At 43.3% G+C, this 25,894-nt stretch overlaps 1 protein-coding gene across 5 annotated transcripts in view; it reads left to right on the top strand.

Annotated features, from left to right (window-relative positions):
• UNC13C (unc-13 homolog C) overlaps nucleotides 1-25,894 on the top strand; it is a 921,443-nt gene that overhangs the window by 536,124 nt on the left and 359,425 nt on the right. For all 5 annotated transcript variants that reach the window (XM_030189213.1, XM_030189208.1, XM_030189204.1 and 2 more), the window contains 2 exons: nucleotides 18,368-18,595; nucleotides 21,803-21,944. In XM_030189213.1, the coding sequence (XP_030045073.1) occupies nucleotides 18,368-18,595; nucleotides 21,803-21,944 (370 nt within the window). The remainder of the gene's footprint in view (nucleotides 1-18,367; nucleotides 18,596-21,802; nucleotides 21,945-25,894) is intronic.

Here is a 25,894-nt window from a genome sequence, read left to right as displayed (position 1 = left end):
TGAGTACCGTTAATGCATGCATCTTTCATAAGAATTCATCATTCAGTTAACTTGAACAGCCTCATAAACTAGGTAGCCAGTTATACAATTACCCATAACATGGCAATGGAAAGTTCTCCTATTAGTAACTTATCGGGGTAGTTAATTTGCACAATTCTTTGTTTCTTTGCATACATTAAATGGCAAAATTATGTTAATTTTACTGTAACACACATTGATGCAAATAACAGTGGGCTGCATAATAATGAGTTGCAAATGCATGCAAAGCACCTTATAGTTTGCAAATTGAATAATTTAATGTCATAATGACTCTGCTAGGTGGGGGGGGGGGGGGGAGACTCGAGTCAAAGGGATTCTATTCTTTTATTTATGCTGACGATGTCTCTATTTACATCCCCTTTCAAGGTGGTATCCATGAAATTCTCCATATCTTTCACATAATGGATTCCTGGACCTCTGAATTTAGGCATAAATTAAATCGGGATAAGACTACATTTTTTGTTATTAACCAGTCCGTTTAACCATGATCTCTGTAGCAGTTTTAGCACTGATTACATTACATATCTCTTGAAACCACTCTTAAAATATTGGTTGGCACTTATCCTTTCAATCTCAGGTGTCCTCTGTAGTCACTACCCCCCCCCCCCCCCACCTCTAATGCCAACACAGCCTATTCACTTTGAATGGGCTGTGTTGGCATTGCCACATGGCAGCTGCTAGCACACCATAGTAAGCAGGGGGATGAATCTTCTAAGGTACTTTGGAAGCTGAAGTGAATCAGGCCGTTTTTTTTCAATAGATATTTTCAGGTTATTTGTACAGTCTCTAGTCTTGGCTCGTTTTGATTATTGTAATTCTATCTATGCTAGTTGCAAAGAGTGTATTTTAAGGAAGCATCAAACTGCCCAGAATACTGTGGCCATGTTAGTCCTGCATGTGCTACACTTTGGAAAGGTTACTCCATTGCTGATTCAATTGCTTTGGCTTCCTAATAAGGCCAGGGTTCTTTTTAAGATCTGTGCTGTCATATTTCAGACTTTATATGGCACTGCCCCTGATTATATGTTGTTGTTTGTCACTTTGCCATCTCACAGTGCTACCTATGGTGCAAGAAACTACCTGTGTCTTCATTTTCCTACCTGTACCAAGGTACTAAATAGTGGGATTCCTTGCCGAAATACATTAGATCCAAGCACGATTATTTAGTTTTTCGCAAGTTTTTGAAATCTTTCCCTTTTTGAAAAAATTTCTGTTAATTGATGCCTAGTTCCCCCTTCCCCCATTGCATATGTATTTATGATTCTTTCCTTTGTTGGTATGTGTGGGATATGGTTTTTATTTCATATTTTATACTGTCTTATTGTAACTTGTTAGCCACATTGAACTAGAATTTGTGCGTGAAAATGTGGGGCATAAAGGTCATAAATAAATAAACGCAGCTTGTATTGAACACAGCGAATCAACACTGTCATTATATTACCTGTCTCTCTGATCATCAGGATGCTAACACACAGCCCAATGCTCTCACATGCCATTGTAAAGAGGCTGAAGCTGTAAAAATAACAGCACCCCATCCTCCAAACAAATTTCCCAACCCCTACCTCTTGCAAGCACCTTTCTAAATTTTAGTCTATGGCCCCCACCTTCTGAAGACCCCTCTGTAGGCTCCCTGCCATCAAAACCACTGCCATAGATCTTCCCACTCCCATAGGACCCCCAGTCCTAACCAAAGCAATTTCTGATGGTCCAGTGGAATGGTCCAGTGCAGTAGCGTAGCCAGAGTCTAATTTTAGATGTGCCTGGAGATGGACTGGGTGGGCACAGGCCTCGCATTTCCTCTCCACCCACTACCACCACCCCCACTCGCCCCCCGCCGCCGCTGCGTTTCCTCTCCATCCGCCCACCGCCACCACATTTCCTCTCCACCCGCTTCCCCCCCCCCCCCCCACAACAGCCCCCTGCATATGGTCAGTTCTGGTCATTTTACTGACATGAAGCGGCGTTCTCCCTCCAGCACCGGCAATTCCCATAGCCAGCCTTCTGCCAGTGCACGTCGTTGGAGCCTCTTCTCAGGCGCTTCCCGCATACTCTGCAACTTCCTGTTTTCCGCAAAGGTGGGACGCAGGAAGTTGCAGAGTAGGCGGGACGTGCCTGAGAAGAGGCCCCGACGAAGCGCGCTAGCAGAAGGCTGGCTATGGGAATCGCCAGTGCTGGAGGGAGAACAGCGCTTCAGGGCAGTAAAAGTGAGCACACCATGCGGACGGGGAGAGCGGGCAAAAGAGGCTGGGCGGGCCTGGAGCAAAAGTGGCTGGGCCTGGGCCCGTCCAGGCCCACCCGTGGCTATGCCCCTGGTCCAGTGATTCCCAATTGCTCCTTCTGCTTGACGTTCTGGGTTCAAAATGTCAGCCATGCCCCTTAATGGTAGTCTTGCAATTCTACCACTTGGGATCAAGTGCCATGTAAGGTCAAAAGACCTTATCCCCCAGATTCTATATAGTGCACTTAGATTTAGGTGCCGAAATCGGCACAGATTCTATAACACCGTGTGTAACTTAATTGGCTTAACAAGCTAATGAGCACTGATAACAGCACTTAACAAGCAATAATGAGCACTAATTGGCACTGATTAGAATTTAGATGCACAACTTGCTAAGCGTATTCTGTAATAATGTGCACCGAACTTCTAACAAGTGGAGGCGAAAAGGGGTGTGGTGGGGTAATGGGTATTTCATGTCGCCGTCCCTAGATTTGGACCTCCCTAGATATGGACGTTTCTGATTTCAGCGATTTTTGAAACCAAAGACGTCCATCTCAGAAACCGACAAAATGCAAGCCATTTGGTCATGGGAGAAGCCAGCATTTGTAGTGCACTGGTCCCTCTGACATACCAGGGCACCAACCGGGCACCCTAGAGGTTTTGATAATATGGTCGGGGATGCCCAAATCTTGACATTTAGGTTGTCCCTAGAGATGGTTGTCCTTAGACTTGGTTGTTTCTGATTTTCTGTAATGGAAGCTAAGGACGTCCATCTCAGAAATGACCAAATGCAAGCCCTTTGGTCGTGGGAGAAGCCAGCATTCATAGTCCAATGGTCCCCCTGACATGCCAGGACACCAACCGGGCACCCAGGGGGCACTGCAGTGGACTTCAGAAAAAGCTCCCAGGTACATAGCTCTCTTACCTTGTGTGCTGAGCACCCCAAAACCCACTACCCACAACTGTACACCACTACCATAGCCATTACAGGTGAAGGGGGGCACCTAGATGTGGGTACAGTGGGTTTGTGGTGGGTAACAGGTAAGGGGGATGGGCTTGGGTCCGCCTGCCTGAAGTGCACTGCACCTACTAAAACTGCTCCAGGGACCTGCATATTGCTGTGATGGACTTGAGTATGACATTAGAGGCTGGCACAAAATATTTTGGCCTGGGTTTCCGCAGTGATGTCTGGTGTGGAGAGATACAGCTGGGTGTTGTCAGCATAAAGATGATATTGGAAATCATGAGATGAGATCAGCGAGCCCAGGGATGAGGTGTAGATAGAAAAAAGAAGGGGCCCAAGGACAGATCCCTGAGGAACTCCAACAGAGAGCGGGGTGGGGGTGGAGGAAGATCCATGAGAATGTACTCTGAAGGTACGGTGGGAGAGATAAGAGGAAAACCAGAAGAGGACAGAGCCCTGGAACCCAAATGAGGATAGTGGAGCAAGAAGTAAATTATGATTGACAGTGTCAAAAGCAGCGGATAGATCGAGGAGGATGAAGATGGAGTAGTGACCTTTGGATTTGGCAAGGAACAGGTCATTATAGACTTTAGTGAGTGCCGTTTCTGTCAAGTGTAGAGGGCGAAAACCGGATTAAAGCGGATCGAGGATGGCATGAGAGGAGAGAAAATCAAGGCAGCGGCTGTGAACATCGCGCTCAAGTATCTTGGAGAGGAAGGGTAGGAGGGAAATGGGGCGGTAGTTGGAAGGGCAGGTAGGGTCTAGTGATGGTTTTTTGAGGAGTGGTGTGACTACAGCATGCTTGAAGGAGTCAGGGACAGTTGCAGTGGAGAGAGAGAGGTTGAGGATATGACAGAAGAGGGGGGGGTGACAGTAGGAGAGATGGTGTTTAGTAAGTTAGTGGGGATGGGATCAGAGGAACAGGTGGTGCATTTCAAGGAGGAAAGAAGGTGGGCGGTTTCCTCCTCGGTGATATCAGGAAAAGAGGAGAAGGAGGCCTGGGTTGGTTGGTTGAGGGAGTGGGTTAAAGGGTGAAGAGGAAGAGGTGGCTTGGTAGTGAATTCGAGGTTGATCTTCTGCAGCTTGTCACGGTAGTAGTCAGCCAGTGATTGAGGAGAGAGTGGGGGGGGGGGGGGGGAGCTCAGTGCACTTTGAGGAGGGAGTTAAGGGTGGCGAAGAAACGACGAGGGTTGGAGCCGAGAGAATTAGTCAATTGGGTGTAATAGTCCTGTTTGGCAAGGAATAGGGAGGACTGGAAGGAGGATAGCATGAATGTGTAATGAATGAAGTCACTATGGGTGCGAGATTTCCTCCAGAGGCGTTCGGCAGATCGGGTGCAGGAGCGAAGGTATCGGATGCAAGGGGTCAGCCAGGGCTGGGGATTAGTACGCCTTGTGGGATGGGAGATGGATGGTGCAAGGGTGTCCAGAGCAGAGGAGAGAGTGGCATTGTAAGTAGAGATACTAGAGGATAAGGTGGGAGGGTCGACAGCCTGGAGATTCCTGAAAGTAGTTGTTAGTGTTGGGCAGGAATGAGGGGGAGGGTGATGAAGTGTGAAGGTGATCAGGTGATGATCTGAGAGAGGAAGAGCAGGGGCGCAGAAATTGGAGGGTGAGCAGGTAGAGGAGAGGACGAGGTCAAGACAATGGCCAGTTGGGTGAGTATATACCTCTCACATGTGCAGTGGCTCAAGATGACAGACACAGAAGAACAAGTCATGGAGTCTTCTCCTTCTTGCTCTACTTCCTTGGAGGTTCCCAGGTCATGCAATGTTGCCTGTGCTCTGGACCTGTAGATGTGGTTCCTTCTGTGCTATCAGCTTCTTTAGCTGTGTGCATTCTTCATGCAACGGCATTGCACAGAAGCAACAGATCCAAGCATCTCGTCGGCATGACAGCACTGAGCTGTAAGCAATCCTATGCAAGCAGTGGTGTGCTGGAGCAGGATCTCACAGGCTCACAAGAGCCGGTTGTTAAGTTTTTAAGAATTTTGGGAGCCGGTTGTTAAAATAGGGCCCTCCATGGCTACTTTAACAACTGGCTTCCAAAATGTGGGCTTGGGCCCCCTGCTGAATTCTCTTTTACTTTGCTGGTGGGGATGCTGAGCCCTGCCAGCCAAGTAAATAGACTGCTGCTGCTACCAGCTCCTTGTTTCCAGCTCTGAGCAGCAGGCTGGGACTTCTCCAGCATGTGTGAGAAGTTTCAGCATGCTGCTCAGAGCAAGACGTTGGGAGTGGTGGCAGTCCTTTTATTGGTTGCCAGCAAAGGTATGCCTAGCGTGCCCACACGAAGGGAGGGAGGAGAGAGAGGCAAGTGTTGGCCCCCCTCCACTCGGCCACCCCTGGCCCTTCCAACTGCAGAGCTGGCTACGTCCGGAGAAAGAGCCTGTTGTTAAAAATTTACCAGCACACCCCTGTATGCAAGGATTGTGCTTCAACAGCCCTTTGTGCAGAGGCCCAGCCTTGCACTGAATCATCACACACTTCTGCTGTGCAGTCCAGTGGTGTACCAAGGGGGGGGCGGTCCTGTTCCGGGGCAGAGGGAGCATGGAAACGAACGACGCTGACCGGCGCACGCCCCCCCCCCAGCGGCGTGCACCCGGGGGGGAGGGTTCTTTCGCTGGGGTGGGGGTGGGGGTATCCTTTCACCAGGGGGGGTCACGCTGCACTGGGGGGGGGGCGCTGCACCCGGGGGGCGGGGCGCATCGGCGATCCACCCCGAGTGTCAGCCCCTCTAGGAACGCCACTGGTGCAGTCTACTCTCTGTGTGCTAGAACAGGGTTTTCGGTGCCACTATCCTGACGGGTTATGACCAGTTTGTGTGTTTTTGCAAGGCATGCTTCAATGTTACAAGAAGGACACTTTTAAAGAAAGACTTCCCTTCCAGCTGTTCAACTTAATTATCAGTACTTAAACACTTTCAAGGCTTATTGTTTCAGTTCAAGGTTTCTCTTTACGACCTTCAAATGCCTGGATGTAACTTCTGTGTATGCCTCTTTCTCTCTCAGGCAGGTCTTAATGCATGCTAGCTTTTTTTCTTGATGATATCGCACAGCCATTCTCTGGTACATTTATTAATACTGCTACAGTAAGCCTTTCTCCAGTTACTCAACACCATCATTGTTATTTTGCATCTTCTGTTCCTTCATTGTTAATGGTGAACCCCATTGCACATGTTAGTGCTTACTGCAGCATTGAAAAAGGGCCGCAAAATGAGTGCCAGCAAGAGGAATATCCAACAGCACTAACTGGAGAGTGCCACTCAATATGTCCTCTGACTACCTGAACAGAGCCAGAAGGTTCGTGGATGGAGCATGGGTGGAGATGGAAGTTATCCAGGTAGCAGCGATATTCAGACTTAACTGGATAAGTACATTACATAAGTAATGCCATACTGGGAAAAGACCAAGGGTCCATCGAGCCCAGCATCCTGTCCACGACAGCGGCCAATCCAGGCCAAGGGCACCTGGCAAGCTTCCCAACGTACAAACATTCTATACATGTTATTCCCGGAATTGTGGATTTTTCCCAAGTCCATTTAGTAGCGGTTTATGGACTTGTCCTTTAGGAAACCGTCCAACCCCTTTTTAAACTCTGCTAAGCTAACCGCCTTCACAATTTTCTCCGGCAACGAATTCCAGAGTTTAATTATACGTTGGGTGAAGAAACATTTTCTCTGATTTGTTTTAAATTTACTACACTGTAGTTTCATCGCATGCCCCCTAGTCCTAGTATTTTTGGAAAGCGTGAACAGACGCTTCACATCCACCTGTTCCACTCCACTCATTATTTTATATACCTCTATCATGTCTCCCCTCAGCCATCTCTTCTCCAAGCTGAATAGCCCTAACCTCCTTAATCTTTCTTCATAGGGAAGTCATCCCATCCCCGCTATCATTTTAGTCGCCCTTCGCTGCACCTTTTCCAATTCTACTATATCTTTCTTGAGATGCGGCGACCAGAATTGAACACAATACTCAAGGTGCGGTTGCACCATGGAGCAATACAACGGCATTATAACATCCTCACACCTGTTTTCCATACCTTTCCTAATAATACCCAACATTCTATTCGCTTTCCTAGCCGCAACAGCACACTGAGCAGAAGGTTTCAGTGTATTATCGACGATGACACCCAGATCCCTTTCTTGGTCCCTAACTCCTAACGTGGAACCTTGCATGACGTAGCTATAATTTGGGTTCTTTTTTCCCACATGCATCACCTTGCACTTGCTCACATTAAACGTCATCTGCCATTTAGCCGCCAAGTCTCCCAGTCTCGTAAGGTCCTCTTGTAATTTTTCACAATCTTGTTGCGATTTAACAACTTTGAATAACTTTGTGTCATCAGCAAATTTAATTACCTCGCTAGTTACTCCTATCTACAACTAACTGAGGGGTCATTTTACCAAGCTGCGGAAAAAAGGGCCCTGCGCTAGTGGCAGGGGCCATTTTTCCCACATGCAAGGGCCACTTTTATCGCAGTGGGTAACAAAGTCCCCAGCACACATGGTCATGCGGTAAGAGAACTCGTACCATGCGATGGGGATCCCTAACCACCACCCATTGAGGTGATGATAAAGGCTCTTGCGCTTAACCTGGCAGTAACTGGACAGTGCACTGTGATGTCCAATTTCTGCCGGATTACCGCCACACAAGCCATTCCAAGGGTTTTCTTTTTCCCCCCCGGAAATGGCGCGAGCTAAGGGCGGGACTAATGCCAGCGGCCACGTTGTGCCAGCAGGACTACCGCCGGTGGCCGCGTTGGGCCGTCAGTAGTCTCAAAAGAGCAAGCAGTAACCCCGCATTGGGCTTACCGCCGCTCTGTAAAAGGGCCCCTGAAAGAAGTTAGGACTGCAAAAAGGCTGTCCTTGCTTTGGGATTGTTTTACTAAGCTGTGGTAGAAGGTGGCCTTAGAGTGCCCTTAGTGAGTTTTTCCTGCACACTAAGGCCAATTAATGACCATGCACTAATGTCGCCATTAAAAACAATTCCCACATGAGCACTTACCGCTACCCATTTTGTAGGCAGTAAGGGTTCATGTGGTTATCCTTCGCTAATCAGCACATGATAATATAGATGTGCTAATCTGATTAGCGCAGAAATGCCCACTCTTCACCTCCAGATAGACCCTCTCAACCAAACAATAAAAAGTCTTTTAAGCATTCAGGTAGCACATGTCAATTTGGACCTTATAACAGGATGCCTGAGCACATCCTGCAGTAAGCCCTTTTAAGCTGTGGTAAGCTCACAATAGCCCCTTTATCTGGTTGATTATCGGGATAGCAGTATGAATATCACTGTTAACCAAATAACAGTGTTGGTGTTTGCAAAAACTAGACATTAATGCCAGCTGATCTCCACATACTGGCGCTGAATATCTGGTGTTATCTATCAAGCTTATTTTCGAACGTGATCGCCGGCCATTTCCCGACATAAATCGGGAGATAGCCGGCGATATCTCAAAAGCGGCCAAATCGGTATAATCAAAAGCCGCTTTTTTGACAGCATCGTCGCTTTCCCGTCGCCTCGCCCGCGAAAGTTCAAGGCGGTGTGTCGGCAGCATAGCGAAAGCGGGACATGGGCGGGCATGGGCGTGGTTACCAGATGGCCGGCTTTTGCGGATAATGGAAAAAAAAAGTGGCATTAAGCAGTATTTTGCCGGCTTTACTTGGTCCTTTTATTTTCACGACCAAGCCTCAAAAAGGTGCCCCAACTGACCAGATGACCACCGGAAGGAATCGGGGATGACCTCCCCGTACTCCCCCAGTGGTCACCAACCCCCTCCCACACTAAAAAAACACAATTATAAACATATTTTGCCAGCCTCTATGCCAGCCTCAAATGCCGTACCCACCTCCATGACAGCAGAATGTGTTCTACCCTCTGACAGCCTTTCCCTGGTTGTGGTGTGGCTCTCGGGTGAGTGTGACACCTTTTCTGTTAGGTGCACTGCAGAGTCACATCAGCAATGCATTGTGGTGGGTGTAGGGTAGTGGGCTCTACTCCCATGGTGCTTTTCCCCCTGCTAACTGGGTCAGAGTGTGTCTAGTTTTGTTTCCGGTAGTCCATGAGGTAGTGGCCATTTTTGTAAGCCAGTTTTAGATCCCTTTTATGTGTTACCCACGTTAGAGAACTTAGTTATTACCTTGAATGTTGCTGAAAGAGGGCATTGTACACCATTCTGCCAGCTCTGACGTACTGCTCATCTCAGTACCAGGGAGACTCTTTGTCAGTGGGGCACAACCTCTGATCTGCAGTTAACTGTGAGTAAACGTGCTTATTCAAATAAAGGACTTTTTCAAAGAGCTTAGTCTTCAGGTCTCAACTGGTGTGCCAAGATTATACTGCAGCGGTAAGCCTCACTTTGGTTATTGGAAAAATAATGGAAGTGATGCTGAAGGAAAGGATAGTGAATTTCCTGGAAGACAATAAGTTGCAAGATCCCAGACAACATGGTTTTACCAAAGGGAAATCGTGCCAAACGAATCTCATTGAATTATTTGATTGGGTGACAGGAGAATTGAATCAGAGAAGAGCTATAGATGTAATCTACTTAGATTTCAGCAAAGCTTTTGACACGGTTCCCCACAGGAGGCTTTTAAATAAACTGGATGGGTTGAAGATAGGACCCGAAGCGGTGAACTGGATTAGGAACTGGTTGATGGACAGACGCCAGAGGGTGGTGGTTAATGGAATTCATTCGGAGGAGGGAAAGGTGAATAGTGGAGTGCCTCAGGGATCGGTGCTGGGGCCGATTCTGTTCAATATATTTGTGAGTGACATTGCAGAAGGGTTAGAAGGTAAAGTTTGCCTATTTGCGGATGATACTTAGATCTGTAACAGAGTGGACACCTGGGAGGGAGTGGAAAACATGAAAAAGGATCTGAGGAAGCTAGAAGAATGGTCTAAGGTTTGGCAATTAAAATTCAATGCGAAGAAATGCAAAATGATGCACTTAGGGAGTAGAAATCCACGGGAGACGTATGTGTTAGGCGGTGAGAGTCTGATAGCTACGGACAGGGAGAGGGATCTTGAGGTGATAGTATCTGAGGATTTGAAGGCGACGAAACAGTGTGACAAGGCGGTGGCCGTAGCTAGAAGGTTGTTAGGCTGTATAGAGAGAGGTGTGACAAGCAGAAGAAAGGAAGTGTTGATGCCCCTGTATGAGTCGTTGGTGAGGCCCCACCTGGAGTATTGTGTTCAGTTTTGGAGGCTGTATCTTGCTAAGGATGTAAAAAGAATTGAAGTGGTGCAAAGAAAAGCTACGAGAATGGTATGGGATTTGCGTTGCAAGACGTATGAGGAGAGACTTGCGGACCTAAACATGTATACTCTGGAGGAAAGGAGAAACAGGGGTGATATGATACAGACGTTCAAATATTTGAAAGGTATTAATCCACAAACAAACGTTTTCCGGAGATGCAAAGGCGGTAGAACGAGAGGACATGAAATGAGATTGAAGGGGGGCAGACTGAAGAAAAATGTCAGAAAGTATTTTTTCATGGAGAGAGTAGTGGATGCTTGGAATGCCCTCCCGCGGAAGGTGGTGGAGAAAACGGTAACGGAATTCAAACATGCGTGGGATAAACATAAAGGAATCCTGTTCAGAAGGAATGGATCCTCAGGAGCTTAGCCGAGATTGGGTGGCAGAGCCGGTGGTGGGAGGCGGGGCTGGTGGTTGGGAGGCGGGGATAGTGCTGGGCAGACTTATATGGTCTGTGCCAGAGTCGGTGGTGGGAGGCAGGGCTGGTGGATGGGAGGCGGGGATAGTGCTGGACAGACTTATACGGTCTGTGCCAGAGCCGGTAGTGGGAGGCAGGACTGGTGGTTGGGAGGCGGGGATAGTGCTGGGCAGACTTATACGGTCTGTGCCAGAGCCGGAGGTGGAAGGCGGGGCTGGTGGTTGGGAGGCGGGTATAGTGCTGGGCAGACTTATACGGTCTGTGCCCTGAAGAGGACAGGTATAAATCAAGGTAGGGTATACACAAAAAGTAGCACATATGAGTTGATCTTGTTGGGCAGACTAGATGGACCGTGCAGGTCTTTTTCTGCCGTCATTTCATATACTATATAAGTCTTAGAGGCCTGCATGTATGCAGGTCCCTGGAGCACTTTTAGTGGATACTGCAGTGCACTTAAGGCATGCGGACACAGGCCCCCCCCCCCCACACCTATAACACTTGTGCTGGTAAATGGAAGCCCTCCAAAACCCACTGTACGCACATGTAGTTGCCCCCTTCACCCCTAAGAGCTATGGTAGTGTTGTACATTTGTGGGTAGTGGGTTTTGGGGGGCTCAGCACCCAAAGTAAGGGAGCTATGCATGTGGGAGCTATTTTTGAAGTCCACTGCAGTGCCCCCTAGGGTGCCCAGTTGGTGTCCTGGCATGTGAGGGGTCCAGTGCACTACAAATGCTGGCTCCTCCCACGACCAAATGCCTTGGATGTCGCCGGGTTGGAGATGGCCGGCATTTTTTTCCATTATCGCTGAAAAACAAAACCGGCCATCTCAAACCCGGCGAACTCTGGCATTTGGCCGGGCTAAACCGTATTATCGAAAAAAAAGTTGGCCGGCCATCTTTTTCGATACTACAGTTCCGGCCAGCTGTAGCGCCACCACCAAAATAGATCGCCAGCGATCTATTTCGCCGGTGACGTTTGATTATGCCCCTCCACGGTGTTATTTTAACCACAGCGTTTTAAAAAGTGTTGACCACCATAGGCTGAATATTGGTCCCTTTATCTTTTATTTTTCTAGATCTTTCGTACATCTTTTTCCTCTAAAGCTGTTTTAAGATTTTAACATTGGCTGCAAACCTTAGCACACTTTATAATTATCCAAACCTCTTGGCGTTCTATTACAAGCCAGCTTCAAGAAATTTTTGACCTTGCAATTCATGTATTTATTTTTGCAGTGGTAAGGCCCTAATATTATCTTCAGATTTAACTGAGCTCCTTTTTATTTATTTTCCTTGTTAATTCCCTTTCTAGCCATTTTATTTCCAGTCTTGTAGAGCTCTGCTCCCAACTTGCTTCATTAGGAGGAAGATGTTAGGAGGAAGATGTTTTCTATCCAAGATATGGTTAAAGAGTATCCTTTTTCTTTTTCACAAGGACATGGACTCAAGATCGATGTTTTTGATCTTATTAAGTATACAAAAGCCCTTAGAACAATTGCAGGAGTACCTGTTCATGGCCTGCTCAATGGTCAGTAGTACAGTATATACCAGAATCCCTATACTGTTCTCCTCACTTCCAAGAAGTTGGCCATAAAATATAACATTTCCAGACTTTAATAAATTCCATTTACCACACCTTTTTAATAGAATCAGATGCAAATAAAAAAGGTTTCACTAACACTACTCCAGGAAAACACTTCCATGCATTACATCATTAAGAAAAGAAAAGCCTTCCAATCAGCTATGCTCACTAATTATATGCTGGCCTTCACCTTCTCTTTTTTTCAACCACAAACCCAGCTATTTGCCATTCTCCTAAATTCTGATGGATGAGACATTCACCTCATCAGATTACAATGCCTTCCAACTCTCTGGCAGAATGTGCCACCTCTGCAGTCCAGACCAGGTGCCTATATGATTGCAAATTACGTCTTTGTGTTAGTATAAGAACATAAGAATAACCATAGTAGGGCAGACCGATGGTCCATCTATCCCAGTATCCTATTTCCAGCAGTGGCTACACTGAGAGAAATGTCCATTTAACCCTACCCTCTGTTATCTATCCTTTAACCAGTTCCTAATCCACAACAGAACATTACGTCCTATCCCATGACTTTTTAATTGTTTCAGAAGTGCCTCATGAGGGACTTTATCAAATGTTTTCTGAAAATCTAGATACACTACATCAACCAGCTCACCTTTGTCCACATGTTTATTCATGCCTTCAATCACGCCTTCAAAGAAATTAAGCAAATTGGTGAGGCAAAATTTCCCTTAGCTGAATCCTTGTTGACTCTGTCCCATTAAACCATGTTTGCCTAGGGCCACCGAGAGACAAAGTCGGGCCCAGGGCAAACACCCTCCAGGTCTGCCCCACTTGTCCTGCTCCTGTCACTGTGCACAGCAAAATTCCCCAAGGCCTGGTGCTAGCATGGTTCTCCTGTTCCTGTGCACAGCAGTACCACAGAGCAGAGTCCTTCCTTCCTTCCTGCCGCATCCAAAGAGGCTGTTTGGACACGGCAAGAAGGAAGTACTCTGCTCTGCGACGATGCCGCACACAGGAAGAGGAGAGCAATGCTAGCACCAGGCAGGACCTCTTGGATGCCGGGCTCTGGGGAATTTTGAACCCTGCCCCACCTCTCAGGAGCCCTGTGTTTGTCTATGTGTGGGAGATAATCATGCACATGACACTCAATGCAATAGACCAGATAGCAGTTGCTGGACTACTGTCTGCATCTTAGCATTGGTGAGTTCATTAATTAATTAAACCTTGTTAATGTACTATGGATGTTAGACTAAAAGAGCTTTAAGTTTATATGTTATATTGAGTGATCTATTTAATGTTTGCTTCTCAGCAAGTATAAAATTGTTAAAGCCAATCACTTGCAGAATAATTTACTCTGTAATGACAAATCCTCTCTTGTTCTTTTAGGGGGAATAATTGACTATAACTTCAAACTATAAATTAAGGGATGCACTAGGGGTGGGTGGGTGGTAAAGAAGACTGAACTAGGCCCTGTTGTGCCTTCTAGAGGCTATCTATTAATAGCCTAGGCTGTAACAGTTAAGCTTTATCCTCTGGCAGAAAGTTCAAGTTTATGACTATGGGGAAAAGGGGTTTTCACTATTTAAACTAGTTAATCAAAAAGCACTAGATATTCAGAGCTGGTACCCAAATACTGGCTATACTGAGCATCTGGGAATCAGCGCTGACTGGCAGTGCAATCTGATTAGCAGCAATGTTCAGACTACTAGCTGGATAGTTAATTGCTGGCTAGAAGTCTTAGGGGAGAAGTTATCAACATGGGCTACTGTTAAGATGGGTTATTTTACCACAAGTCCTGCTACTTTAGCACAGGGTCTCATTGCATTAAATGGGACTCTGTGGTAAAATAGCATGTCTTTTTATAAAATAACCTTTCTTAACAGTAGACCATATTGCTAACTTCCCCCCATAATATCCAGATCAGCTCCACCTAAGCTATGCCCATAGACCAGCCTGTTACCATCCAGATAGTTGTGAAGTAGTCAGAGGGAATATTCAGTGGCACTGTCCGATTAGTGCCACTGAATGGTCCTCTGGACAGAATTACCCGGTTAGCTGCACCTTTATATGGTCCACACATTCAGAATTACTCTCCCCCCCCCCCCCCCCCCAGATCAATGTTCTACAAAGTTTAGCTTATTTAAGCTTCCATAGAAAGCAATGATTATTTACTGTAGGAATTATAAATAGTAATGTGTATTTTGCCCTTTAAAATCAAACAAATATTAAGCCCATGCTAGTCTTCACAGATCCTAATTGAGCGCATCAGTGTATGTATATAATTTTATACCTAATGAGCAGTTTTACATTTCTCTGCTCCAGGCTTCATCGACCTTAATGGAAAATCTGACCTCCGTAGTCCTTTATTGTTTCTTCTCAATAAATAACTTCAGAGTAATGTTTGAAACTTTTCATGGGCTTGTACAAAGTGTCTGTTAGCAATAAACATGATCCTTATTTGGCCCAGTCTTTTGGGATTTTATCTTTTGCCATGAGATTTGCACATGTCCCCCGATTCTATATAGGTTGCCCAAAGTTGAGTGCCCAAATTTGGGCATGAAGTCCAGATGCGCACATAAACTAATTAGTCAATTGGATGCTAACAAGCAATTATTGGCACTGATTGACGTTAAATGGCACTTAGTTGACATTAATTTGGACTTAAATGTGCATCTGCCTCCGTGCTATTCTATAATGCTGATTGCCCAAAGTGTCTCGTGTGCAACCCAAAAGAGGGCATGGCAATGGGAGGGGCATAGGCAGTCAAGAAAAGGTGGAAGATCCCAAAAATGAGTCTCAAGATGACCAACAGCATTTAAAAGTTTATTCTCCAATGTTAAAAACAGGATGTGTTGGGTCATATGTAACGATGCATCCTGTTTTTAACATTGGCGAATAAAATTTTAAATGTTCCTGGTCATCTTGCGACTCATTTTTGGGATCTTCCACCTTTTCTTGACTGTCTGGTTTCCCCTGTGGAAATGTTGGTCTCCTTTCCCTTGCTTAGGAGCATAGGCAGGTCAGGGACGTTCCAAACATTTAGGTACAGTGTTATAGAGTATCAGAGTTCTGTGTCTGACTTGTGTGCCAGGATTTACACCGGATTTCAGCATGTGTAAGTCCTTGGACCCAAAGTTGGGCATGGGAATCCACTCTAAACAATCCTTTTTGTTACCTGACATCGCAAGGAATGAAGAGAACAAAAATCATGGAACTCTTCTTCTTTTTTAATGTTGCGAGACTAAATAAGAAAATTTGTCAAGCCATATGACTGTCAGCTATTTATAGGGACTTCAGGAGAAGGATTAAAACATTCTTATTTCATAAACATGTGGTTCAGTCAGAATAGGAACAGGTTGGATGCTTGCCTTTATTAGGGGTAAGTTATGTTCTTTTTATACTTTATAGGTTCTGTGTATTAGTTTGAATATGTAATTGTTTTGAGATATGTTATTGTTATTCATGTAATTCCCAGGTATGTTCTGGTTTCTTATGTTGTATCCCGCTTAGAACTGAACAGGCTTAGGCAGATAACAAATTCTTAGCACCAATTTTTCCTGGCTCCTAAATTTAGGCATGTTATTTAGAAGAAACTACAGAGAGAGGTGATGCAGTGTCTTATATCCAAGACTGGTAGTGCACATGGCAGTTAAAAAATATCGAATAGCGGCTTCTGAAGAAGCTTGAAAGTAAAACAGAGAAGCTCCGTTGAGCCCGTACCATTTTAGTTGAGTGGCTGCTGTCGGTTAATATAAAACTGCTTAATAAATTCAAGATATTTCAAAAAATTTGTACAATAAAAAATAAGTAGAGGAGGTTTTTATGACTAGTGATGGTAGTGTCCAGTTCTACGAGTATTTGAACTGAGTTAGCTGCTGAGGTCTTTCTCTCCTCCTTGAAAAAACTGAAAAAGTTAATTAAGTTAATTACAATTAACTTAACGGAAGTCAGTAAAACATAAGAAAAGATAAGATTTTAAAATATATAGAAAATAGATTTGTGGGGTAGCTTTATGGTTGACCTAAATTTAAGTGTCATTTCTAAAATTTACCCTATGATGCCATCAAGTAAAATGTACAAAAATCAAAAATGAACCAGAATACTACCTGATAGAGAAATGTGAGACGATTTAACCATAGAAGACAAAAAAAACTTTTTATAAATAAAGGAGAGGTTCTCAGAGTGTTAACTCACCCAAGCGAAGCAATACCCGAAGGTATGATCTGCTTCTAAGGGTGGACAAGTTACTCGATCATTGGACGTCTCCAAAGGATTTTTTGAAAAGTGAGCAAACTAAACCCATGATCTCACATAAATTGTGGTAAACCCTGAATCTAAAAGAAAATATATAGTTATTTAAATGACAAGGTCAATCCTATCACGTTCTCAATCAACCTCATGCACATTCTTCACACTACTCATTTGTCTCTACCTTCTTGTATCATCACTGCTCTGGATTCAAGACTCTCTACACATCAATGAATTGATAAGTCATGGGGGAGAAATCTAGTTATTATTCTAAACGTTGTTCAAACCATCCAGAAGTAATTAGACCAAAATATCTACTTACTTATACTGATATACTTTGTCCTTAGCGTTTCATAGCATTTCACAAGTAAATATATCAAAAATCCTAAATGTCACTCTTTTATTCACTCAACAGTTGGACGTAGGACTTTGACCAAAACTAAATTTTTTATATATAAATATAAAATAGCCTCAACAGCCCAGGGAACCTCTCATTAGGACTCCACTGAAATGGCCAACATCATAGGCTCCTACCGCCTTCCGAAAAAACTCACAGAAGTCAAAAAACTCCCAAACAATGCACACTTACGGGAGAAAAAATTCTGTGAACAAATAACGGAAGGCGGAGTATCTTACAATATCAAGCAAAGGTCAAAGTCTCCACACCCTTCTACCGTGAATATTGATGGATCTGAAAAATTACAGTATCCATTACTGAACTTTCTTGAAAAATAGTGAACTGAAGAATATCATGGGCATCAACCACAACACAAATACTATAACACTCACTTATCACATGACAGTGACTAAGAAGCTCAAAAAATCAATAACTTAGCTTGAATTGTTTGAATAACATTGCGAGTGAGGATGATTGAAGAAAACTTAAAGGATAATGCGAATGTGCTAGATTGTAAGCTCAGACCCACTTGAAAGATCAGTATGAGAAATCAATACTGATCTCAAGAACTTCTAATAAGTGTGACTGTTAAGATTAAGGCATCCCCTTAAGAGACCACTATCACGATTTATGAATCTGGATGATGCACGACTTTAAAGGAGTGACAATACAACAATTCAAGCTAAGTTATTGATTTTTTTGAGCTTCTTAGTCACTGTCATGTGATAAGTGAGTGTTATAGTATTTGTGTTGTGGTTGATGCCCATGATATTCTTCAGTTCACTATTTTTCAAGAAAGTTCAGTAATGGATACTGTAATTTTTCAGATCCATCAATATTCACGGTAGAAGGGTGTGGAGACTTTGACCTTTGCTTGATATTGTAAGATACTCCGCCTTCCGTTTTTTGTTCACAGAATTTTTTCTCCCGTAAGTGTGCATTGTTTGGGAGTTTTTTGACTTCTGTGAGTTTTTTCGGAAGGCGGTAGGAGCCTATGATGTTGGCCATTTCAGTGGAGTCCTAATGAGAGGTTCCCTGGGCTGTTGAGGCTATTTTATATTTATATATAAAAAATTTAGTTTTGGTCAAAGTCCTACGTCCAACTATTGAGTGAATAAAAGAGTGACATTTAGGATTTTTGATATATTTTACACTCTTTTGCAGTTACAATAGTGTGACAAGTAAATATATGTAACATCTTAACTTCTCCGTACCCAGACAACTAACATCCAGTTATTTCTTTATATATTACATTGTTGTCTTTAATTTTGATTCCAGGAGCAGTAGAGAAGAGTTCTAAGCATGGTGCAGAAGATAAAACTCAGAATATAATAACTTCTATGAAAGAACGAATGAAGATAAGGGAGAGAAATAGACCAGAGGTGTTTGAACTAATTCAAGAAATGTTTCATATATCCAAAGAAGACTTTGGGCAGGCCACCAAAGCAGCAAAGCAAAGCGTGCTGGATGGAACATCCAAGTGGTCAGCTAAGATAAACATCACAGGTAAGACTGATTTATTTCCTTTTCAGTCCAAGCTGAAACTAGAGTTGCTTCTTTATTTTGTCTTGTTAATCATAAAATTGTCCTTTTTATAAAGCATTGATTTATTTATTTATTTGTAGCATTTGTATCCCACATTTTCCCACCGATTTGCAGGCTCAATGTGGCTTACATTTGCCATAATGGCGGTTGCCATTTCCGGGTAACAGAATTACAAAAGGCCTTGCATTAAGGTGCATACATACATGGTAAAGAAGAATACATTATGGTATTGCATATTGGCTCGCGAATGATAGATTGGGTTGTAACATACATTAGGTCATCAACTACAGAGAGATCATATTCAACATGAGTATTAAAGTGGTAATGCTTGTTCCTTAGTAACAAAGTTGTTAATCAGTCAAGTTATAAGAGTTCGGTTTTTCTAGTTCATGTGCAGTCTTATTGTTTAGTATTTAGGATGGATGTTATTGGAATGCCTTCTTGAACAGTTCAGTTTTCGGTAGCCTTCGGAAGATAGTTAGGTCTTGTGTTGTTTTTATGGTCTTCGGTAGTGTGTTCCATAGTTGCGTGCAAATGTAGGAGAAACTGGTTGCGTATGTGGATTTATATTTTAGTCCTTTACAGTTGGGGTAGTGGAGATTGAGGAATGTGTGAGCTGATCTTTTTGCGTTCCTAGTAGGCAAGTCTATAAGGTCTGACATATAGGTCGGGGCTTGATATTGCCAGAGCCAGCCCAAAGTTATAATATGATGCCTTAGGTGGACTTTCAGCTGTGCACCCACACCCTGAGGCAGCTCAAGGCCCTAACCTCTACCTGCATGTCAGCATCCCCACTCCCTTCCCTTCCCTTCCCTTCACTCCACACCATGTCTAGCCTCCCTCCTTCCTTTCCCCACCACCACCAGGTGTCCAGAATCTCTCTTTCTTTACCCTTCTTCCTGCCTTGTTCAGCATCTCCTTCCTTTTCCCTTTCCCGGCCTGATTCCACCGTCATTCCTGTCCAAGTTCAGCTTTATTTGGTATACCATTAATACATACAAAGACATTGAAGTGGTTTACAACATCGGAATAAATTGTTTCAGACTACTTCCTGCCTCAACAGAGGTCCTGCAGCTCTAGAAGCAGTGTTATGATGGGCCATTGAGCATCTACCCACACTTACGGCATACAGCATCCTGCCCCCTCTAATGCAAATTCCCTTTCAGGGGGATAGAATGACAGGCCTTGAGCATGTGTGGCACTCAAAGGTCTACCGTCATGATCACAGTAGCTTAAGTGTTGCACTGCCAGTCATGCCGGCACCATGCTGCAGCTCCACAAAGTCTTCCACTCTAGGCCTAGTCTATCTAATGGTAGGACTGTTCCTGAATACTGTACAGTACCTTGAACAAATAAGAGTCGCACAAAGAACTGGAATCATAAAGCAGTTTTCAATGTAGAGGAAGCTAATCTTTTCACATAGCCCACAGGAAAACTTTCAAGTCTCTAGAATTGTTTTATGTTTTATCAGTGGAAAAATTGATTATTTATTTATGTGGATGTAACTCACACCATTTCAGTAGCAGCTCAAGGCAAGTGATATTCAGCTGTAGAAGGTATTTCCTTGTCCCAGAGGGCTTATAATCTAAGCTCCCCTAGTAGCCACTGTTCTGCTATGAGTGATGTTCTAATAAAAATGGTAGAAAATGTTATGTATATTCATAGCTGCCATGTATTCCAGCTCCTAGCAGGAGATTTTAGACCAGACCTGGATTTCTGACCACCCTATACTAATACCTCATTCTAATATCTGCAAATACCACAATGCACTGGAATGTAAACCCAATATATCTATAAATAAGAAATAATGCTATTTGGACATCTTTTTTTAAAATCAAAAGCCATAACTATGTGGTAGGTTTGAGTAGAAAAGAAATACAGTATTTTCTCTAATAATTGCTCACCCCACCCCCATTTCAGGACTGAGTCTAACATCCACATTTGTAGTCCCCCAATAATCGCCCAGCCCTAGCCATAACCTTGAGAAGAGGTAAGAAATGTCTGGTTATCGTGGGCAGGTGGAGGGTAAGAGAAGAGAAATGCCTCAGTGTCCCTTCATTCCATTTTGCCCGTGGCTGTGTCAAATAGCTCTCCTCATAGCACACCAGGGTTTTTTTTCCCTCTGCTGACTGCTTCCTCTTCAATCCCTCACTCCTCCTCTCAACCCTAAGCACAGGAGACTGCAGGAATGCTTAAAAGAAATCTTACTGCCACTTAGCAAGCCACGGTCTTCCCTTAGCTGCAGGGAAGGTGAGTGGCCCACAGAATCAAAACCGTCACTCCATGCTCCCCCCCCCCCCCCCCCCCCCCCCACCGTCCTCCTCTGATCCTGCTTGAATTCTGCCCAGCACAACCACAGGGTTACATACAGTTCAGGTAAACAGAAAGGAAAAAAGAAGCACTCTTCTTTAAAGCATGCTCAGCCAGCTGTAAGTAAACAAACCCCAAACCCTGCTATTAGTAATATCACTCTGAAGTCAGCCTCCAAAGTTTTCCTGAAACACAAAACTCCCCCTCCTCTTTTAGGAAGGAACCCCCTCCCACATGGCAGAAATCCAGTCAGGATAACAATACAAATATGCCATTCCTTAGCCCAACAGGGCAATTTACCTCTGTTGTTCCTGCTCAAAAGTGATGCAAATTTAACATTAATACAACTCCTCAAGTACTTTGTCCAAGACAGCCCAGCAATTTTAAAAGCTTCAGAGACTGTTCCATCTCCACAGTAATAGTCTATTCTCACACAGCAAACCAAATACAAATGAATTTGTCTGGTCTCAGTCCCTTCTTTCTCCACTTATTTAGCTTAAATAATAAAAAAGCATGATGAGAATATAACAAATAACAACAAGGTATTGTTTTATTCATTTATTTCAATAATTAGAAATTGTTGAACACTTCAGCCATCTGTTGGTTGTCTGGCATATTTTCAAAGCACTTTGGGAGGCTAAGTTCCATAGGTTTCTATGGAACTTTGGGAGGCTAAGTGCTTTGAAAATGAGCCGTATTTGTGTTGCCAATTTCAGGCTTCCTAAAAAAAAAATATTGAAGTGTCTTCAATAATAGACCACCCTAGACGTCAGAAAACCCAGGGTTTCTAATAATAGCCCAGGTGATTATTAGAGGGAATAGGGTATTTAATAGTTCATCCTTTTATTTTTGCTATAGTGGTGTGTGCTCAAGGTTTGCAAGCAAAGGACAAAACTGGCTCCAGTGATCCTTACGTTACTGTGCAGATTGGGAAAACCAAGAGGAGAACTAAAACAATTTTTGGAAACCTGAATCCAATGTGGGATGAAAAGTTTCATTTGTAAGTATTTAAGATATTTACCAGTTTACCTTCTCAAAAATCAAAATGCTGCATTTGTAGGTGGCTCCCCAGATTGCTTTCTTTTTTTTTTTTAATTGTTTGTTTTCCTACTGTTTTTATTTTTATGTGTTGTGTAACCTTTCAGACTACTAGGGAGGGAGAATAATTTAAAAGTCCAGGCAGCAAAATGAACATTTAGGTCTATGTGCTTTTTTAAAAGAATAGTTTTTTCAAAAGGCTTAGCAAATGCAGATTCTTTTCTAAAATACAGAGAGCTCCATCAAAGAAACCATTTTATAAAAGAAAATGTTCATAAAAATAATGGCAACACTTGTACCTTTGCATGTGTTGAAGGCTCCATTTGCATATATAAGTAGTGCTATAAAGAGGAAGAGCCAGGAATAAATCAGGGAATATTTTTTTCACATAATCCTCTATTGCTTCCATTGCAAATTTAGGGGCCTTTTAACAAAGATGTGGTAAACCCAACATGAGCTTACCACACACTACCACCAGCCCAATGAAAGGGCCAGAAGGTTACATCCCCAGAGCGTACCATTTCCCACGCTAGGGAAAATAGGGAGGTAATTTCTAGCATTGTGCTATTTTTCAATAAATAGATAAAGCTGAATCTGTGGTCCTGTGACATTTTGATGAAGTTGAAGGAATATTTACAAGGTTGGCGAGATCAGGGGGCAATGGAAATATTAGACAAAATTGAGATTATTGGAAATAGTATTCATATATTAGAGGGTCAGAGTGCTATTTATACATGTACATGATGCCACATACACATGTAAGTGGTGGATTTTATCCTTTACATTTTTTTATTGTAGAATTATAGAATTTTATAAAACTGCATAAACACAGGGAACTGATTAATGAGCCACGCTCTGAAACTCTAACATTTGCAATTGAGATGGCTCTGTAGTCCTGAGAGGTAATCTCAATCCTCTCCTCAAGCCTTCCGAAAGACCAGGGCCAAACAAGAAGTTAGCCAACAATTATGCATGATTTGAAGCAGGTGTAAATGCCATAAAGAAATAGTCCTGGATATATATATATATATACGGTCATTCTAAAATACCGAATACATATATACTCTGCTTGTTTATGTTTATGTTCATTTAAAATTTGCTGTATCGACTTTTCTGATGAACAGGTCAAAGCGGCTTACAATCATAAATTTAACAGTTAGAAAGGAACTCTATAAAATTAGATAGGACAGAAACACTTACCTTCCTCTCTATCACCTATCTAAAAGCCTATAAAACTACCGAAAATAATAATCGATTACAGGAAACACATTCAGTTCCAGAACCCAGATAGACGAAGCATCAGAATTCAAATACATAAAGAGTAAATTTTCAGGGCAGACAAACTTTTTAAGAGAGACTTCTATACTTAAAGAAGTGAGCGAAGTATTCCAAGAACTAGGGGCCAAAAAGGAAAAGGCTGAATTTCTAGTTGTTACAAAACATATTCATGTAAAGATCTAAGAGCTAGACCCAGAATATAAGAGATCATCAATGCAGACAGGTGGAGAGGAGTACCTTTGTATAAAGCCCTATGGACTAAGATCTTAAACTAGAAGCTAAACTGAATCAGCAACCAAAGCAACTTTATTAACAGTGGAGTAATATGTGCACTTTGCATAACATCCAAGCCACTGGATTCTGAAGCAGTTGCAACTATTTAATCTGGTACTGAGTCACACCAGCATGGATCACAATAATCCAGCCTGGATATGAGTAAAATAAAAAGGAGCATATGCAGAATAGGAAAATCAAAATAATTATGTACTGAGTGAAGCTGATGAAGAACCAGAAAAACCTGATTTTGAAACCAGAGAGTTGAACCTTAAACGGTAATTCAGAATCAAAAATAACCTGTAAATACCTGAAGGAGTTCATCATGTTCACAAGACAGCCCAATAAAACAGGCATCATGGATGGGCAACTAGGATGGCCTGTTACCCAACACGCTGTTGTCTTATCATGGTTAAGCCCCAAACAATGCTTACACAACCACTCGCTGACCCTCGCTGACCCTATCTCTGTAATGGTCTAAGATCTGAATCAGATGAAGATGTATAAAAAATTAACAAAATATCATCTGCATAAAACATACTCTGTCTTGAACAAAAAAAAAGCCAAATGGCTATATTAAACAAAAAGGGGAAAGAATTGAACTTTGAGGGACCCCACAAGAAATAGTCTGGAAAGAGGACCTCAATAATCTGAAAAAAAAAAGAAACACCCAAACTATGCTCAGATGACACCACCTTGAATCTCCACATGTTGCAGCACATGTATAAGTAGCACCTTTTCTAAAATTAGTGCTTATACATGCATGAAAATCCACATGTAAATGTCATATACTGTAACATTTCTAAAATCACTTCCAAAATGTCTACTAGTTATGTCATCCCCAGCAAACATGAAAAACTCTAATAATTAGTGACCATAGTTTTCATTCTTTAATTTCATTCAGTCTGTCAGATCAGATCATAGAGGGGCATTTTCGATATGACATCTAAGTCCGACTTTAGACGTGTTGCAAAAAACATCCAAAATCTGAATAGGAAAGGTCATTTTCAAAAAAGAAAAATGTCTATCTTTTTTTCCATCGAAACCATAAATCAACACGATTCTCTATATAATGCTTAGTGAGCGGTGAATAAATTGTATTCAAAAATATGGAGGAAAAAGCCTCAAGAAGCTCCCGGCTAAATGCTGCAGGAGCAGGGCTGCTTCAAAACAGATCATCACACAGTGAAGGCGCCGGAGTCAACCGGCGCTGAAGAAGACTCTTCGACTGGCGGGGGTTGGGGACCCCTGCCAGCGGCGGAGGAGGGTTTTGGCAGCGGCGGGAGGGGTCGGCGGCAGCGGGGGGGGGGGGGGGGCCAAAGTGGCGGGGGGGTCGGCGGCTGGGGGAGGTGGCTAAACAGTGCCCCCCACCTCTGGCTCTGGACCCCCCCTCCCGCCGAGGTCTGGCTACGCCCCTGCTTTCACTGTCACTATCCTTCTCCCAGTCCACACACATCAGCCTCTTGCTCCCTATCACTAAAAGCTCCTTTGGATTTCTACACCCCAAGTTCATCACTGCACTTCTATGCATTCAATTTTAATTGTGAAACCTTAAACCATTATTATAATTTTTGTAGATCACTTCTCACACTGTCTACTCCCTCCAGGGTGTCTACTCTGTTGCAAATTTTCATGTCATCCATGAAAGGGAAACATTTCCTTCAAGCCCTTCAGCAGTGTCACTCAACTATATGTTCCGGATGATATTCAAAGAGATTTAAGCGGGCAGGAGCCCAGAAATTCACCACCAAACCATGTTGAGTGGTCAAAATAGACTGCTTACATAGCAGGCCTATTTTTGACTGCTAAAAAGTTAACCGGTTAGCACTTTAATACTTTTGATATAGTATGAATGGTTGTGGGAGGGATGTTAGGTCTTGGGTGAGTGTGCTTTACTATTTCTAATGGAGTTCTTTTTTATATGTTTTTTTGTTTTTTTTATTATAAACTGCTTTGGTTGCCATAGTGGGGAAGTGGTATATCAAGTTTGAATGACCTGTAATATCATCATAGCCAGTTAACTTTTTGGTGTCCAAAATAAACCCAGATATTCAATACCGGTTGCCGGATATGGTCGGCAATGAATATGCAGATTTAACGCAAGCAGCAGACAGCAAACATGCTACCCACCACCGGCTGAATTTTGGGCCCATAAGTGCCTATGTGTTATACAATTGCTCCACATAAACTGCAGAAATCATGGTTAAAGTGAAGTCGTGGACATTTATTCCTGCTTAGGAGCAGGTGTAAAGTTTTGTGCTTAAAGTATGCACAAATATGCATATTTTATAAAGTATGGGGTCAGTTCATTAAAGGGCCCTAAAACATAGGTGCCTAGAATTTGGACGCTCACTAGTATTC

Source organism: Microcaecilia unicolor, chromosome 1 (assembly GCF_901765095.1).
Source record: "Microcaecilia unicolor chromosome 1, aMicUni1.1, whole genome shotgun sequence".
In the NCBI taxonomy this organism is placed as follows: domain Eukaryota; kingdom Metazoa; phylum Chordata; class Amphibia; order Gymnophiona; family Siphonopidae; genus Microcaecilia; species Microcaecilia unicolor.
This window is presented reverse-complemented; position numbering and strand designations above follow the sequence as displayed.